This window comes from Phallusia mammillata, chromosome 8 (genome assembly GCF_965637545.1).
Source record: "Phallusia mammillata chromosome 8, kaPhaMamm4.hap1.1, whole genome shotgun sequence".
NCBI classification, from domain to species: Eukaryota; Metazoa; Chordata; class Ascidiacea; order Phlebobranchia; family Ascidiidae; genus Phallusia; species Phallusia mammillata.
Window position 1 is genome coordinate 13,772,848 of NC_137259.1, and position 18,389 is coordinate 13,791,236.

General features: G+C 36.6%; 1 protein-coding gene across 3 annotated transcripts in view; it reads left to right on the plus strand.

The window, feature by feature from the left end:
- Positions 1-18,389, plus strand: part of LOC145204279 (epidermal growth factor receptor-like) — a 48,313-nt gene that overhangs the window by 13,736 nt on the left and 16,188 nt on the right. For all 3 annotated transcript variants that reach the window (XM_080076760.1, XM_080076761.1, XM_080076762.1), the window contains exons 3-13: positions 52-224; positions 3,787-3,950; positions 10,173-10,238; positions 10,405-10,526; positions 11,653-11,794; positions 13,153-13,260; positions 13,407-13,539; positions 13,844-13,920; positions 14,001-14,155; positions 14,865-15,039; positions 16,487-16,633. In XM_080076760.1, the coding sequence (XP_079932886.1) occupies positions 52-224; positions 3,787-3,950; positions 10,173-10,238; positions 10,405-10,526; positions 11,653-11,794; positions 13,153-13,260; positions 13,407-13,539; positions 13,844-13,920; positions 14,001-14,155; positions 14,865-15,039; positions 16,487-16,633 (1,462 nt within the window). The remainder of the gene's footprint in view (positions 1-51; positions 225-3,786; positions 3,951-10,172; positions 10,239-10,404; positions 10,527-11,652; positions 11,795-13,152; positions 13,261-13,406; positions 13,540-13,843; positions 13,921-14,000; positions 14,156-14,864; positions 15,040-16,486; positions 16,634-18,389) is intronic.

The window sequence follows — 18,389 nt, forward strand, 5'->3', positions numbered from 1 at the left end:
AGAATTAATCGTCAATTCATTTTTATCATTTGGGTACTTGTATTATTGCAGAATATTGAGGAAATTACCGGGTACCTGCTCATTGGTCTTAACTACGTGAAGACTCTTCCTTTGGACAAACTTAGAATCATACGTGGCAGGGAATTGTATGACGACAAATACTCCCTGATCGTCACATCAAATTACAACAAAGAAGATCCGAAACAGGGCATGGAGTATTTAAGGCAAGTAATTTCACATCTTTGTTTGTTTGTAAACTAATTGGAGACTAAATCTGTGTATAAAACGTTTCTTTCCTTACAAAAACGGTAGGGCCAAAAAATTGTCTGGATTATGCAAAGATCCCGATTTAACCGATATCGATTAGTTAAATCCTTACCACATTACAAATCATTTGTACCTCGAGTTTTGTCCGATTAGATCCGAATTGACAAAATCCGGTTTAACCGAGGTTTACTGTTTTTTTTAATGTGAATGAACTAAACCAGTTGCTCTAAAACGATGCGCCTTGAAATTTGTTGACTGATTTTCCAATATTCTTACCCTTGGTGCGCCATCTAAATTTTTTGTGCCCTTGGGTAAACAGTTTGATAAACACTGCCCCAAAATGGAGAAAACACACCGTATCCGAACTATTTCACAATTTTGTTATCTTGACGATTTTACCTCACAAAACTCATTAAAATTGTAGCGGTCAATTGCAATTTCTCGTGCCAAATTTTGACAAATTCTCCCATTGAGCAACCCTTTTCCATACACCGACCACACGAGGCTAAACGGATTGATCGAAACAAACTTCGTGACGTCATAGATTTAATGTGTCGCCTGCGATTACGTTGATGAGGCAAATTCTCCTGGTGTGGGCGCGTAACGATTTCTTGTCATGAAGGCGGTTAGCTCACCGCAGGTTATATCATTGCGTCGTATGTCCTTGAAACTTTCACCCACCTCTGCCTTCTTGTGGCAGACATTACGAGTTTTACTACCGGTTTTCAATTGTTACTGCTGCTGGATTCTAGTAAAAGGCAATTTTCAGGCCTTGTTTGCTCCCGGGTCGTAGTGTTTTGACGGAAATGGGACGTTTTAGTATCGGAAAGCGTTGAGACATGGATATCATTTTTTATGAATAAGAAAGGAAACTGTGCAATGGTTATTTAAACGACTTATAAACTCTGTCGTTTTTTACTGGGCAACAGTCTGACCTATGATTGACCACATTTGTTGTGATTCAAAGCTATTGTCACTTGTCAGTGCCGAAAACTTTGTTGGAAATCGTTGCAAATTCCGGAAAAGCGATTTTTTTCTACCTGGCCCCATAGCAGAAAAGTTTGCAACGTGTTAATGTTAATGTATTTTTATGATGAAATTTAATAAATTGCAAGCAGTAAAAATTGCAGTTCGCAAAAGTTGTTTTAAAAATGGTACCACAAATAAACAAGGCATAAACCTCGTACACAACCTTTGCTATTTAAACCACTATACCCCATCTTGCAGTTAACCTCTAGGTGCCACCTCACAAGAATGTCAAACATCAAATTTCCACTCTTTGTTAAAGTTCTGTGCGCCGGTAAACCCCCGCATTTTGGCCCTTTGATCCTAAAATAAACACAAGGTTGTTGATTTTCCGCTTTGACCTACGACTTCGCACGTAACATTCACAACAGTGGCCAAATACGCTTTGATCTGACTTGGGTATCGCTTTGCGACATTTCGACGTCGTATTTTTGACGTAGCGCCTCCGTCGTATTATTGAGATGAAAATACCCACACATTGATGGTATCGCTATGAAACGGGCACGAACTGAGCCTATTTGATTTTACACAACGTTTCCGGCCGAGCGCCGAGCAGTCGGGAGTCGACATATGGTACAACGTAGAATTTTGTCGTATTTTTGGGGTAAGGGCATTTGGCGGTTCTCCACACGCGATGCTTTAATGCATGTTGCTTATCGACAGCAGGCGATGAACGTTTCGTGTCGCCCGCTAATAGTATTTGCCGATATTCGCCTGTCATGTTCAATTTCGATGTCAGGTTTGATTTGCATTGCGCAACCAGTTAAAACAAAGGGTCTCTTTGTACTGAAAGCGGTTATGTGTTAACAGTCGTTTTACGAGGGCCTTAACTGGGGCATGCGAAAAAAAACACCTTATTCATACGCACTTGTAGTTTGATATACGGTCGACAGCAACATGAAAAAAGCATTAGTTGTTTCTTAAGCCCAAAGGTGTCATTTTGCAAACACTGTAACCAATAATGACATGTTTATTTGAAACTATGGACAAAATTAAAAATTTTGGTAAAAATGATGTTAGAATTTATTGTAACTGTCGTAACCTACGTTTTCATAATGATTCATGTTTTTAGTAAGTGTTTTACTATTGAGTATTCATCACTAGATGTGTTTGCATTGTGTCGGAAAAATACATCCGCGACAGACGCGTTGAACTGAAGTTCCTTCCAAAACAAGTCAACGTATAAGGCCGCAGCATTTCACTGCCTAGCTCAATAAACCTACACACTTTAATGTTGTTGCTTGGTGGGTTAGGTAACAAAATCTCGGAAAATCGGGAGACATAGATTTGTGGGTGTTCCCGCTTGCGGAAACCGTCGCTTGATGGGCTTCCCATTGTCGCTTCTTCATTGGCCTTTAGACGTGCAAATGCGCTTGAAAATACAAACTGTATGTGCATTATGCCGATTTAGATGAATTGTAATTTTTAAAAAGTTGAGTTTATCTGTTAAAACCCGTCAAGCTTCGTTTAAATTTCCAGTTCTTTGATTCAACTTCTACATGTAAACAGTCGGCTTGTGTTTTTAGGAAAAGTTCCACTTAAGAATTCTTTGTTACTGCCTGTGGTTCCCCAAAGTGTTCGTAAACCATATAGTTTGTTTAAACATTTCAAAAAAACAATTTTCTAACGAACTTGTTTTTTCCTGCCTGTGGTTTCCCAAACTTTTGTTAAACCATATTGGATTGGTTGAATTTGATTCGAGTGAGTTGAGTGACAGCCAATGCTGCAGATATGCGTTATAACCAGAGTTGCCATACCGTCCTTATTTCTAAGATTTGTCCATATTTTAAAGGGGATGCTTTAGAAAAATGAATCGTCCTTATTTCTAAGACATTGCCCTTGTTTTTGACACGGGTCCCTATTTTGTCTTATTTTCAACAATTACAAGTCACATACCGGCATGTGATATGTCATGGGTCGTATAAATGCAAACCTTATAGGATAAACACATCCTTTTCGGTTGTCCTCGGAGTCAATGTCGATAGCAACCCTGGTTATAACCAAATAGTTGTGTTCAAACAGATTTTTGACAGACCATCATTTTCACACAAACTGATGGGTTTATCCTATATCTAGTAAACGTAACGCAACCTACCACAATCGAATAGGTTTTTAACCACTATTGGCGCCAACAGTCTTGTTCTATCTTTCAGATCCACCACAATTAAATTAATATCGATGTCTTTGCAATGCGACATACGCACAAATCGAATTTATCTGAACGACCATTAATGTCTGCTTATTGTCATCGGAAAATTTCATTAACCCTTGTTTCACATTTTGCCAGACCAAATTCGATTCTAGTGACAAAACATATGCGTTGTTTTGTTTTTAAAACATATCACACGCAATGTTAACTACGGGCTAACGCCACTTACCCTTTAATAATCAGTTTATTTGCTGCGTTAAAAAACTCTAAGCCAGTTTTGCAAATATCTTTGGCAACCAAGGGACATTTGACATCTTGTTAAATTCACCTTTCGTGCCTTGTAGATTGCAGAAACTCACTGAAATCGTCAGAGGAGATATCTTAGTTCGCAAAAACTTGCTTCTTTGTCACACTGACACAGTGGACTGGATGGATATGATGAACAATGCTTCACGAAAATTGAAAAATTGGACAGCGGAAATTAGAAGCAATGCCCCAGATGACTTATGTAAGTGTAACATACGAGTGATTAACATACATTGAAAAAGACGTTTTACGGAGCAAAGTTATTTTCGTCATTTTGTTATGTTTGGGGTGGCATGAAATTATGCAAGTTTTGACAAACATACCACCGAGGTTAAACCAACTGACACAAAAGTAGCATTGTTTTTAAATATTTTTTTCCACTTAGTGCAAGGATTCGGAATTTGTTAAAGGAGCCTACCTAATTCGTGTATAGGCATGCAAAATTCAAAAATAACTGGCTGTATTTACGGGTTTTTTTTCTTAAAAGGAAAATGTGTGCAGTTATGGACGAAATAGGCCGTTTCTAATATTAAATCAAAATTGTTTCTAAATTTGCTGTCAATATTACCCCGTATTTGGTCACGCAACAGATTTGCGGTCAACGAGAGGGATTAGCCCTTGTAATGATCTTTGCTTTCACGCGGTCAGATATCAAGGGAACCCCGGCCCTAACAGGCTTGTCGCATAATTGGCCTATTCCCGTACCTTGCCACAGGGTCAAGTAGATACAGACAACTTGTCGGTCTCTGGGGAAGTGCTGTTTTCTGGCAGTACCTGTATTGATGTTTAAGGCAAAACCAGCGATGTAAAATACAAAAATTGTAAATAAGATTTGAGTTCCAAAGACTTCGAATTCTAAAACCCGTTTTTGTGTAGAAAAGTAAAATTTTTAGATAACGAATTTTTAGTGATTTTGAATTTATTATTTCTAATAATGATATCTAAAACTAGTTTTTATTAATTTACAAATGATGGAACTAATATCAAATCATATGATGTTGATCCAACGTCGCTTTTCTAGTACTTTATTCCTTTATGAGAAATCACAAGTCGTCGACTGTCCTTCGCTTATCGCTATGTATAATCCTGCCAAACTAGGTGAAATAATTCTGACAGTGCTAGTGGTAAATGGAAATATTTACATTTAGGTGTTAACTTAAGCTTTTACTGGGGTATGCTGTATTTAGCTTTCCTGGTTTTGGACCGCAAAAGCTCTGAAAGGAGGCCGTTACAATGAAAAATGTATCAACAAGTTTGGAAACCACCATGGTGTTAAAAATTTCACCAAAGTATTTCTCGTTTTGAACAATACCTCTGTAGTTATTTTCAAGCGCGTTTTTATATTCTGAGATGGTATTACAATCCAATGGTCGGATGGCGTAATGTCGTATTCATACACATGATATAATTAGTTTGGCATTTAGCGACGGTGACACGCAAAGCTATGCTTACGTCACAATGGGTTGTCGCGTTGTGGTCTGGCCGAGTCCGATTGTTACCTTATTTTGTCCCTTACAATACACCAACCCGTGGTTATTGCGACAAAATAGCAACATCGACTCACACAGCCTTTGTAACTCGACTCTTTCGATCCGGTCGAGGCCTTTCACGTAGGAACGCCCGGTTGGCGCGTGTTTTTCGTCACGACAAACACACATAGCCAATGTTTGGCTGTAGGAAGACATGACGGAAATAACTTTGGTTCCTATTCGATGTTATCACTTCCTAGTGCCTTTGAGAAAAAAGTATATGCCCTTAACGACATCTACTGGTCAAAACAGTTTCAATGCTATTCGTGGCCATAAAACGTTAATTTTTGTATAGACGTACAAAACAAGCCAAAAACAAAATTTCAAAAACCACCTCGTTGTTTTACAAAATCGTACATTTCATTTGTTGGAAAAAAAACAATAAAATGCGCTAATCATTTCGATCTGAAATCAGGCGTAAACCAACACAGTACGAGATACAGTGTCAAAATAATAGATACAGTCAACTCTGGAATATTCTTTAAATAAATTTTGCACAACTAATATTACGTACCACGGCTGATCTTATACTTCACAATTGCTTACTTTTCATTCAATTCCGTCAGTCATGTTAGACAAAGAGAAGAAAATAATGTCTAAAGGCGATAACGGTATAGGCGCAAAAGGTCAAGAACCATTGATCTTAGTGTTAAAAACGGCAATTTGAAAGACAAAAACGAAATACACAGTAAAACAACAATGCGAACCTATTTTCCGTCACGTTGCGAGCAATTTTACACTCAATCAGGCTTGAAGGGGGAAGCCATGCCAACGTGACATGTTCAAATTCGTAACAGAGCCAGCTGCAAATCCGATCCGACTTGCTCTGGTGCCTTTTAGTTTTCAGCTTGAATTACGTTGAGTTATTTATAAACATGAACTGCTTGCCCGGGTTTGCGTGGCTCTGTTTCACAAAATTAATCGTTGTTTTTCTTGCGTCGTTTCCAAAATTGCAAGCCTTTGCTCAAATGTTCTTCTTGATTTTAATTGTCTGCAGGCATACGAAGTTTTGAGCACAAAAAAATTGGGTGTTAAAAATACACAATATTAACTAAATCGTTTTTTGTTAGTTTTACCCCGGTTTTAAACGCTAATCCATTTTTAAAAAATTGCAAACTAAAAACTCGTTTTCTGTCAAGATGCCACCTATCTTTTTAAAGCAATTTAAACGATTTAAATCTATTGATTAAGCATAAAGAATGACTTTAAGACATATTTTGGATGTTGTTCATAGTGCGGAAAACTAACAGGTATGCAACTAGATTTTTAGAAGAAGTAAACAAACCTTATAGGTGATCTATCAAACAATCGAATTTTCTCAACGAACGTTAATATCTGCTTACTGTCATCGGCAAACTTTATTAACCCTTGCTTAACATTTTGCCAGTAGAACAAATTCGATTCTAGCGACATAACACATTCTTATGTTAAACATATTGTACACTTACCCTTTTATAATCATTTTTAATATGCTGTCAACAAACAACTAAGTCAGTTTTGCAAACATCTTTGGACAACCAAGGGCTTTTGACATTTTGTAAATTTTACCTTAAAATTCACCGTAAACGAACCATATAGGTCAGGGGTGGCCAAACTGTGGCTCCCGAGCCGCATGCGGCTCTTTGAGCCTTTCTTTGCGGCTCTTTAATGTTGCACATGTATTTCCCCGTCTTGTCGAGTTGTTTAACCCGATGATAAAACAATGCATTCTATCACGTATTAACAATAGGCTGACCGTTTGTAATAACGAATGTACATTCCGAAAACCGAAAAGAACATTATTGTACAGAAGTGTGCTGGCTTGTGCAATGTAGTCAAATTTATTGTCAGATTGTCGCTGTAAGTCAGGGCTGACATTAAAAACATTTTACATTCGTATTGCCCCTTATACTAGCAATAACGGCAAAGTTTAGCCAAAATAATGTGGATGAGAAATAATTGCGAAAGATAAATAGGAAATTATTGCTTTTAAAACAGAATGGGGGGAGGTGTTCGCATTTATTGATAATGGAGGTAAACCTGTGTGTCTTATTTGGTCAAGCTTCGCTCAATCATTACAAAACTAGTTACTTAAAACGTCATTAAAAATTTATCACAAAAACTTTCCTATCATATCAGCCAAATTTTAAACATCTTGCAGCCCAGGTGGAGACAGTATCACCACACAACAATAATTATTGATTATAATCATTATTCGATAGCTTACACTTCATTGTCGGGGAATAAATTCGTTTTTTTTGTTGCGGCTCTTTCAAAACTAAGTTTTGTGATATGTGGCTCGAGCATGAAGCAGGTCTGGCCACCCCTGATATAGGTGATCTATCAATGCTTGCGGTGAAGGCAATGATTAAACGTTCCATTAAGTACAGCCACACTTCCAAATTCACCCCAACCTTACATTAATATTTGATGCAATCATTACATCAACCCTGCAGCGTCTGCAAAGCCGTTGTGCCCTAGATAAGTTACAGCATAACTGCGAACAACCCTTCACAATTAGCAGCACAACTTGGGTTTGTACAGGCTTCAGGCAGTGCCGGATTAAGGGTCTGCTGGCCTGTAGGCACATTTTATAAGTGGCCCGAAAATCAGGGTTGCCAACTAAAAATTTAGAATTATCAGTGTTGCCAAATCATTGTCACAAAGATCGTTGTTGCAACTATAACTCAGGGTAGGCCTACCGTGCAAAAACTTGGTCATATGCCTAACTAAATTCCAACTTTGCGCGTTTTTGCGATTGAAAACGCGTCAACTAGTTTTTGGAGGTCAATCTTATCGCTTTCAATACACAAAATAATTATTTTGAAAATATGACCAAATTTCTAATGATTTTAAAGTGGCCTGGATTTTTGACTGGCCTGTAGGCACGTGCCTACTTTGCCTAATGGTTAGTCCGGCACTGGCTTCAGGAAAAGCCATTTCACCGAAATTACACAAATGGTTGTATACAACACAGTGTTACGCGATCCAAAATAGCTCAGTTGTTAGTCATTGAAGGCGAATCCAAAAAATGTTGAATTGTTGGTAAAATTCAATCCTTGATCGTATTACTTGCGACATGTATTTTATTTCAAAATTCTGTGCACAAATGTCTTCTCTATGTTGATCTAAGCACTTTAAAATTATCATAATCGTATTTTAAACATATCTTGTGTAAATAGCAACGATCCTATTTGACCCTATTGAAAAAATATTATGAAACGCAAAAATTACCAAAAAATCGAATATCACCGGCATTTATGTTTATCATTGACGTATATACGTGACTCTTAATATCTTAAGTCCTTGATAAACATTTTTGGGTCATCTGAGTTCACTGTATATACCAGCGGTTCTCAAACTGGGGTCTGCGTTCCTTTTGGGGTCCGTGAGGCAATTTTAGGGGGACCGCGAAAAGGTTGAAGTAACTCTATAATCTTATTTGTCGTCAGTTTGTGCCAATAAATAAGTTCATATCAAAGTAGGATTGAGAATCGACTGTCTCCATTGCTAAACAATAGCCTTTATTGCATGCAACTAAGAAAAAGGCAATTGTTCGCGCACAATCGTGATTTTTTTTGTCTTGTCAGTGATGTCACAAGCTGTCTTTGGGTCATTGTTATGCCCTGATTTGCATAACTAGCTAAACTCCTGCAATCGGCTTTCGTTTTTCTGTAATACACTTTCAGGCTTAAGGACCGCGAGCCCTCGAAATAATGGCAAAGGGACCATTTTGAAAAAATAATGAAAACGTTTGAGAACCACTTGTGTATACCATAAGAAATATTTTTAATTTGTCACTGAGGTTATAAACTAAACAAATGGTTTAAACAATAAACCATGCAATCAGGTTCTACAATTTGCTTGCAGTTACAGAAATCCACCACTTAACTTTGCATAACCTTTTAGCTTTGCATAAGTAGGACGTAACCTTAGTTGGTTTTTATCATACACACAAACATTTTTCCATCTTGTTAAACATTGAGCATGTAGAACACGTACTATTGTTTCATTATAATTTAAACTACAGAGTGTGTTACCGCAAGATTAGAGAGGAGAACAGTAGGTGAACTTCAAGCTATGTAAACGTGAATGCATTGTAGCTAATATCTTCGCATTGCCACGAAGTCTGTTTACAAAGCACATCGATCTTCTGCCGAGAAAGCTCGTCAAAACATAGCTGCGCTGCACAGGCGTTTAGCGATTAAGCCGATAAAGTCATGGCAAAAAAAAACGCAGAGAAAAATCACCCCGTTCTCCTAAACGTTGGTTTTGATCTGTTATTGCGTTTAGTAGAATAGAAATTCTTCAATTGATTGATTTACTTCGCATTAGCCTTGAAGTTATTAGGCACGTGGCATTGTCACGAGTGAGCATAACTATAGTTGTACTGCAGTAATGGAGAATTGAAGTACAAAGCCCTGCGTGCTTGTAAATGATAAAATCGACTTTTGTATGCAAATAGGTTGTATAAAATAACATTTATTAACTTTTTGAACGAAATATGTGCACAGAGTGATCCACTTACGGATGCAACCAACTATATGTACCCATGTTTTTACTGTTTTGTTTCACCCATATACCAACATTTTTAATTTAAAGTTATATTCTATACAGCTGGTGATAATAATTTCGCATTTTAGAATTTAAAAATCATTCAAAATTCTAGTTTTTTTATAACAATTACATTAAGCCATAAATTACCTCTATTTTGTACCTTTTCAACCATATTCACTTCTTATTTTGTGCGATCAGTTATATTTTTCTGTTACATCTTGAGCGCGTTTGCTAATATCGCTGTTGAGTTGGACTGTGTTCGCGCCTTCGGTTGGCCTTCGTGACCTAGTGGTGTAATTGTTTGTTTTCCGCCCAATTTCGCTATATACATACACTTAACAACTCACCTTCGTATGCAGGTCAACCTTGTCCGTCTTCATGCAATGGATACTGTTGGAAGGATTTACCAGCCCTGTGTCAAACCCGTAAGTAAACGTTGCTACGTTGCATTAAAAAATAGTTTTTTTTTAGTTGTGTGGAGTATTTTATAGGTGGTCCTTATACCTCCAGGTATTTCAGTTAACGATTTTTTGTTACGTATTTAAGAAGCGCCGAAAAATGATTTTTAATTTTAGGCATGTGTTTTTATAGGTACGAACATGATTTGTTCAAAGTCTTGTGACGGGACAAGATGCAGAGGACCAGGTAGAAACGATTGTTGTGATAAGGAATGTGCTGTGGGCTGTACAGGTCCCAGAAGTGACAACTGCATGGTGAGTATCAGTAATTTTTCTTTGTCCAAATCATAAATGCATTTTTCGTTCATTGGTGTTTATGTAATGGTTTGAAATGTAGTGATTTTGAGAAAAAAAAACCAGTTTTATTGTATAATAACTAATGTTAAAATCTGTTTGGTGTGCAAATTAGCCAATCTGTGTCTTTGTGTTTGTTGGTAAATGTATTGCATTGCAAAAACGTATAACTGCCTGATGCCTTAAATTGTCGATATTCTGATTTACAATGCACACACGACACCAAAAATCCCAACAAAAATTCTTGATTTAATTGCAAACTTGTAACCACTTCATAATCCACATTCCCAGCCAGATCAATTCTAATACAAATACAACTAAACCTGGTTTAACATTTGTTTGTTATGCTATATTATCCTAAGACTTGAATATACGTGGCAGAATAATGACTTCGCTTTTCTCGTGCCAACCGTCTTCTGACGTTGGTTAAGAGCGTTTTTGTGACGTTACTTGGTTTGTTTTTGGAGTTAACAAACAGATTATGGACACAATGAGATTATTGATTAGGACTGTAAAACATGAAAGTCCCGTTTGTTCTTTATGCTTATTATTGGGTTGGTAACGTCATTTTGACGCAACCTTGTCATAGTATGTTTTTTTCGACGTTATCACAGATATTTTATTTACGACGAATTCACCAGTGGTTTCGGACCTTTTTCGATGAATTCCTCCCCGAACAATTCATTTTCATTCCTCTGTAATATACTCCATAGTAGATGCTAAACCTCACAAAGGTCATTTATCAAACTCGTCACATTTCCAGAGCTAAAAAAACGATTTTTAAACCACATGTAAAATTTCGTACAATTTTCCTCCCTCAAGTTTTAAATTCCTTAAATTTCTCAACTTTTTTTTCCGTTTTTGTATATTTTTGTCATTATCTTTTCTTTGATTTGATTATTTGTGTCGACTATTGGTTGATTTGTTTTCTTAAGTCGAAAAACTGAAACAAATGCCAAAACAAACGTAATGACAAAGTTTCAAAAAAACGAAAAAAAAGTATGCATGCGTTTCCTGGTACACACCCAATAAATTGTTGAAAAATTGTAAAAACTTTAAATCGATAAAACTTATCTTCTGTTTTCAGGTTTGCCTTCACGTGAATGACAGCGGCTCATGTGAGCTTCAGTGTCCACCCAAACACATCTACGATTCTGCTGCAAAACAAAATGTCCCTAACCCGAAGTTTCGATACAACTACCACGATCAGTGTGTCGACAAATGTCCAAGTATGTATAAATTACAATAACTGAAAAACAATATTTGAGTATTTTAGTTAATAAACTATACAGGCACTCTTTTAATTCGTATGCTGTTTTATAGCAAGCATTTTAAAACGTACTAAATGCCAACCCGTATAGAATTTTGGTAACGACAAAAGGGTAACAAATATGCGTGTTGTATTGAACGATTTTATCGCATATGTGGTGTTATTAAGTTGGGTTGGGCAACCGAATCTATGACGACAACAGTATCTGAGGTGCACGAATTGCCTGTTTTGATGCGCCAAAACAACGGTAAACATATCACTGCCTTTGTGTGCTCCATTAAAGCATAGAAGAGCTATTTTTGGGTATTGATATATAGTGCTTTAAATCAAATCTTTTTTTTTTAAGTAGCATTGTTTTGGGGTGCTCAAATTTGTTTTCGATCTGGAGAAATTTATTTATTGTAGCCTTTATTGTTTTTATACAACTGCCGGTTTGCAGCAAAAAGGCAACACTTGGAATATGCAATATAAGTTTTATACACTATTTTAATAAAGAACTGAAGATGCCAATTTTCCGTTAGTAGGAAAAAAAATTCCATTCTTAGATCTAGTTTTATACACCAATGATGTTCTAAAAAACTTCATGCATTTTGTCAATTAAACTGATGGTAAATGCGTTATTCTATTACGACAACATTTCTACTTTTCATTATGTACGAAAAAATACCCAGCCATTTCACTGCGGGAATATCAACAACCACAGAAAGCACTTGAGGTTTTGACCACGTTTTTCCAGATTATCAGCTCGCAACTGTAGTCATAGCAACCGCATGTTTTATTGACGTCACGAGCGGTCATTTTTGGTGTTTTTATGTTTGCTGTGGTGACCAGCAAATTTTGGAGTTTAATTACCTCGGCAAACGTAATATGGTGACGAGTTCTATGAGATACACAATAGTAACGTATATTTTTGACTGCTTGATTTTTACATATCAACAGATCACAGAATTTATTTTCCATTTTACATCCACATTTGAATACATTCTTTACTACAGTAATACAATGGTAGGATGTGTTTAAATTTATTACGCGACATACCTGGCGCCCGAAACGTATGCTTTTAAATGTATCGCTTACACATTTATTATTTAGGCAAGCATTTTATATCCTAGTAATTGAAATTAAATCGTTGTTATATTTCCGAACAATGAAACGAAACGATTATGTAACAAACAAACGGCGCTACTAACAATAAAACGATACGAATTTATTTCAAGTAAATGATTAATTTGGTGCACAACTATGGTGTCTGCTTTAGACGGAACAAGGATTCCATTTTCAAGCATGTGCCGACGTAACCTTGTCTTTTGACCTCAGGTAACCTTCTGGTGGAACTAAGTGGTTGTGTCAAGTCATGCAGACGCGGTTACCATAACGACGGAAATAGCACGTGCGTTCCATGCACGCCTCAATCGTGTGAGAAAGGTATCCTGATAAATTCCTATGGATGCTTAAGGTTTTAAATTAACGTCTGGGACTTACAGACTGACTTGTTTATTTTTCACAAATTATTGATCGTCAATACTAAAAAAACATAAAAAAATATGTGATATTGATTTTTTGTTTGACAGAATGCAACGGTATTGGGCTACACGGTGGGGAGTTGGCTGACGAAAAGACAGTAAACTCATTGAACGTTCACCACTTCAAGGATTGCAAGATCATCAATGGAAATCTTATCTTCCATTCCTACGTGTTTAAGGGGTAAGGTTTTGCTTTTTTTTAATTTAAAACAAAATTTTCAAAAACGAAAATTTTGTTATTTTGTGCAATGTTTTTGAATGTAGTAATATTTTTGTAGGTTTTAATGATTTTTAGTATTAAAATTCATAAATAGGTCCTACAACATCGTTCAAGACTTCACCAAATAATGAAACACTTTGTTTAGCGATATGCTGAAAATGGCGTCTTATCAGCGCATAATGTTTTAATTTGCGACAACAGCTTTACGGCAATGGCAACCAACCAACGACCACAATTGAAACTAAAAATTCAATATTTTTTTTAGGGACAACCACAGTTCTCTGCCACCTCTTACTGTCGAGCAAGTCACCGAGGCATTCAAAAGCGTTCGAGAGATAACAGGTAACATATAACGCTCCTGTCACATCACATCCGTTCAATATATCTTCGACGATTTCGATCTTACCGTTACACCGTTTCAGGTTATCTGCACATTGTTTCGTGGCCTGAAGAACTTCGAGATTTCTCGGTGTTCCAAAACCTTGAACAGATAGGCGGTACTGACCTTGTAAAAGATCTTGCTAGTCTTGTTATACAGGACAGTATGAGCCCAGTGGGACCATTTTACCTTAAACATGTAAGTTTTAAATAATAATTTAACAAGTGATAATAAAGAAGCAAATGTTTCTGACTTAAAATCAGTAAATACGACGTTGTTAAAATCGAGATTTCGCCTATACAGGCATCGTCAGTCTCCAAAAACTGCAAATAATGAAGGTTAAATAACTTAGAGAAAAATAGATAAAACAAACAAAATAAAATAGTAAAAAACTAATAACATTTTTTGATAGCATGGTTCACACAGCCTAACACTGAAACAGTTTGACTGAGTGATCGTGGACATTAACATGTGTACTATTAGGGGTACAGATCCTGTGCATCCCATTGATATAATTTAAAACACTTTGCGAATTTATAGGATTTTCTTTCTTTTTCCAGACAATCGCAGTGCTAACTTTAGTGATAAAGATAAATCCTTCAAAAGTATGCAAACAATTTTTCAGTTGTTTAGTTTTTATATTTTAGAGCAATGGTCGGCAACCGCCGGTCCGTGAGGAGTTCGTTACCGGGCCGTATGCTTTAAAACATTCAGCACATTTATCCCGGGGATGATAAACTAATTTAGACGTTTTAATTGCTAATTTTTTGTAGTTTTTTAAAGGCCAGTCCGCGATAAAATTGTACTTTCAAAAATGGTCCGCAGTACTAAAAAGGTTTCCGACCCCTGTTTTAGAGAATAGTAACAATACTTATTTTACCAAACTTTATACGATTATCATTTTCAGATCGAATCCCTGGGATTCAAATCGCTAAAAACGATTTTACATGGAAATATATACATCGGTTTTCTTCGCAAGTTGTGTTATGCTCGCCTAGTGAACTGGTCAGCATTGCTGAAGGATCCTAAAGAACACAGAAGCTTCCATAACGGGATTTTGCTTCGAAGCAATAAACCAAATTGTGAGTTTTATTTAAGCCATTTTTTAAATCATAGTACGCCAGGCCTATTAAAGGCGTCATACCGAATCAGCCGTTTCAGATTCGTAGTAGGGGATCACCAGTTCGACCATATCAGTCCCGGTATGAATATATTCATCTTAGCTTTTTTTTAATGGATTTGAATTTGTACTTTCAGTAATAGCTAGTTACTGCAGTTTTGCAAATATGTGTTAATCCAGAAAATAATTTCCTGCAAAACTATATTTGTAATTTCTGTGTAATTTGGTCTCAAATAATCATCGTAATGTTTGAGGCCACTACAACAAAAATACAAAATTTGAATAATCGCTTTTTGTGCGGTTTGACTCCGGAAACGGCTATATTATTTTCTGATATTACTTGTACAACAACTTATTCCATGCGGGGTGCGGTATAGTCTTGTCAACCGCTGTACAATTAATATGTCAAATGCATTTCCTAACGCTTAGGTACATTACATCTCTATTTAACATTTCACTGAATTTTTGTCAGGAATAAATGAAAAAAAAGTTTAGAGATGTAAGACGTTGGAAAAAATATTTGTTTTTTTTTCTTTAACAACAGTGTTTCTACTTTTACGTGCATAACCATTGATGTAAAAAAATAATTAGGCGCATTTTAAATACGATATTTTAAATTACAGACAACATGATATATAAATTGCATGTCAAATAAGTTCTGTATGCCTACATGGTCGTTTTTCGTTTGTTTTATTTTCATGTGCCCTAAGCATTATACTTTCAAAACGACTTTATTCGAGGTAACCACAAGTTCAAAGCTGTTTATTTGTTTGGTGTTACGTTGTATTTTCGAGAAAAACCGCGTTATCCTGGTTCGACGGATGGGCTTTGCGATACGAAACAGGGCCACGTTTTTTTCTCGAAAAGATATGGTATCGCTTGAGAGTTTACTGATCCTGTCGGCTTTCAACATAATGCCAGACATCTATATGCAAAAATGTGTTCAGAAAAAAAGCGATGTGGTTGTCTTTCGATGAAAAAGTAAATTTATAACATCCGTTATTTAACAGTTCGCACTGTTTTTGAACAATTAAAGTATAACGTTGCTAAAGTTTTACTCTTAAAACTGAAAAACACAAATTTAGGTTTTAAAGCGTTTTTGAAAAAAAAGTCATCAGAAATGTCAAACATTCTCCTTTTACGCTTCGCTTTTCTATTGTTTCCAAAATTCTGTGATCTTTACGTCTGCTGAAAAGTTTACGTGAAATTGATGGTGGGCAAAAAAAATTGTTAACCTAAACTTATCCTTATTTTGAACGATCCTGAATTTTAAAAAAACCAACAGTACTTTAAAAGAAGCATTAAACTTACACACAGCAAATCTTACAGCAATAAGTGAAAACTGGATCAAAACGATTTTGGTGTATTTCACGTATCTACAGTCAAAATGTTAACATGCTTTTCCACAGGTGATAACATTAGCTGCGATCCGAGTTGTTTAAACGGATGTTGGGGACCTGGTGCTGACGAATGTGTGTCGTGTAGGAATTACTCGTTCGAGGGAACCTGTCTTCCAGAATGTTCTTTCCACCTGGGAATCTACACAGTGGAGGGAAGTAAGTCACGTGATTTGATTTGCTGTTTTTTAACATTATTATGGTAAAAATTGTTCTTATTTTGAAAAACTTGTCGGTGGGTAAATGTGGTCATGGGAATGCTAAGAAAGAGAATTTAAAGAATGAGAATGTTTCATACAAACATTACTGCAGGATGTTCATATTTTGTGTTCACAACTATAGACTGATTTTTTCTGAACGCATAACAAATAATTGCGCCTTAGAACGCATCTCATAAACATATAATTCACACCGAAAGAAAAAAATACTTTTTTGATCTACTTTCCATTTGAGCGAAAAACGAATTCAAATGGTCACATTGAACCAGTCGTGATCACCTTCGGTTAACCTCTACAAATTGGTACTCGAGAAAAAAATGGCGCCTCTAGGTCAAAGCCATCTCACTGCGGTTTATCTTGTCCAATAACTGGCTTAACTCGGCTGTCAACCACAGATCAAATCGCGGTACATTCCAATGTCAGCTTGTCATCTCACTGCGTCCCGCCGTATTAATTTGTTTATTTGTACGTCGCATAATCTTCATACTGCCTGCTTTCAGCTAAGGTCCGGCAATCTCTTTGGATCTTAGCATGAAAATGAAAACTTTTGCCTCTTGACCTCTGGGTGGTCAAACGCCCTGTCGACAAAACAACTTTGTGACGTCATGAAAGTGACAGCCGTGACGTCATCGGCGCTCGATTATCTGACAGCGTCTTTCAAACACCGCAGCGTGCAATTGGTATTTAATTTCGCAAGAAATCGGCGTATAATTTCATGACAGGATCATCACAAAAAATTGACAAACTTAAAACAGGAAATCGCGCAGTAAAATTACGAGAGATGTCGAATGTTGAGCGACTCGGCGTGACAACGTTAAAGCACGTCCTGCAAAAACTGTGCAACCCCCGCGCGTTACCAGGAATCGCACGGTACGTGGCCTTATAAGGGAATCTCGAATTTCGACCACACTATGGAGGTTTTTGCCTGATGCTCCGCAGTCCGTTGTTACGGCAAATAAACACCTATCGATAGAGTTGATCTGACTGTCTTGATGACCTGCGAACGATTTGCAGCCTAAAGAGCTTACTTCAGGCCGGAACGGAACGGAGCTTGTGTTTGTTTACTTACATTTGATTCACGAGAGCTCATTAGTAGGCAAATCTTGCGGTTGATTCCTGCAAGGCATTTTTTTTCTTTCTGACAGAACAACAAACAAACATAAGAGATGTCATTTATATTGTTAAATGTGACTGCAATTTGAAATGATGTTTATAGGTGACGTGAAGATTTTTAACGCTTTTTTCTCCAAAAATGATTTTAATTCTGCTTATATAATCATTTTTCTGTAGACAAGACACTTTTTGCACATACTTCGTAAAAAACTAAAATTGTAAAAAATGGTTGTTTTGTCACCTGTTTTTGAGCGATTTGCTATTTGCCCCTTTCTATACCCCTAGCGACCGACCATACCCCACATTACAAAAAATAATACGCACTTCGTCAGTGGACTTGTTTGATCAGTGTTTTTTAAAAAAATACTGAATTAACGTTGGTTTGTTCCTAATTTAGTAAACTTAGAAAATCACAGCAACGACTTCTTTCAGTGCAATATTAAATCGTTTTATTTTCGTTTTTAGCAATGCACACCCAAAGCAATGTTTTCGATTTTAGACAATACCCAAGCGTTTACCGTATGGGTTAATATGATTGCTGATTGTTTAGGTAGTGTTAGCGTAGTTGTGTCTGCTCACATATG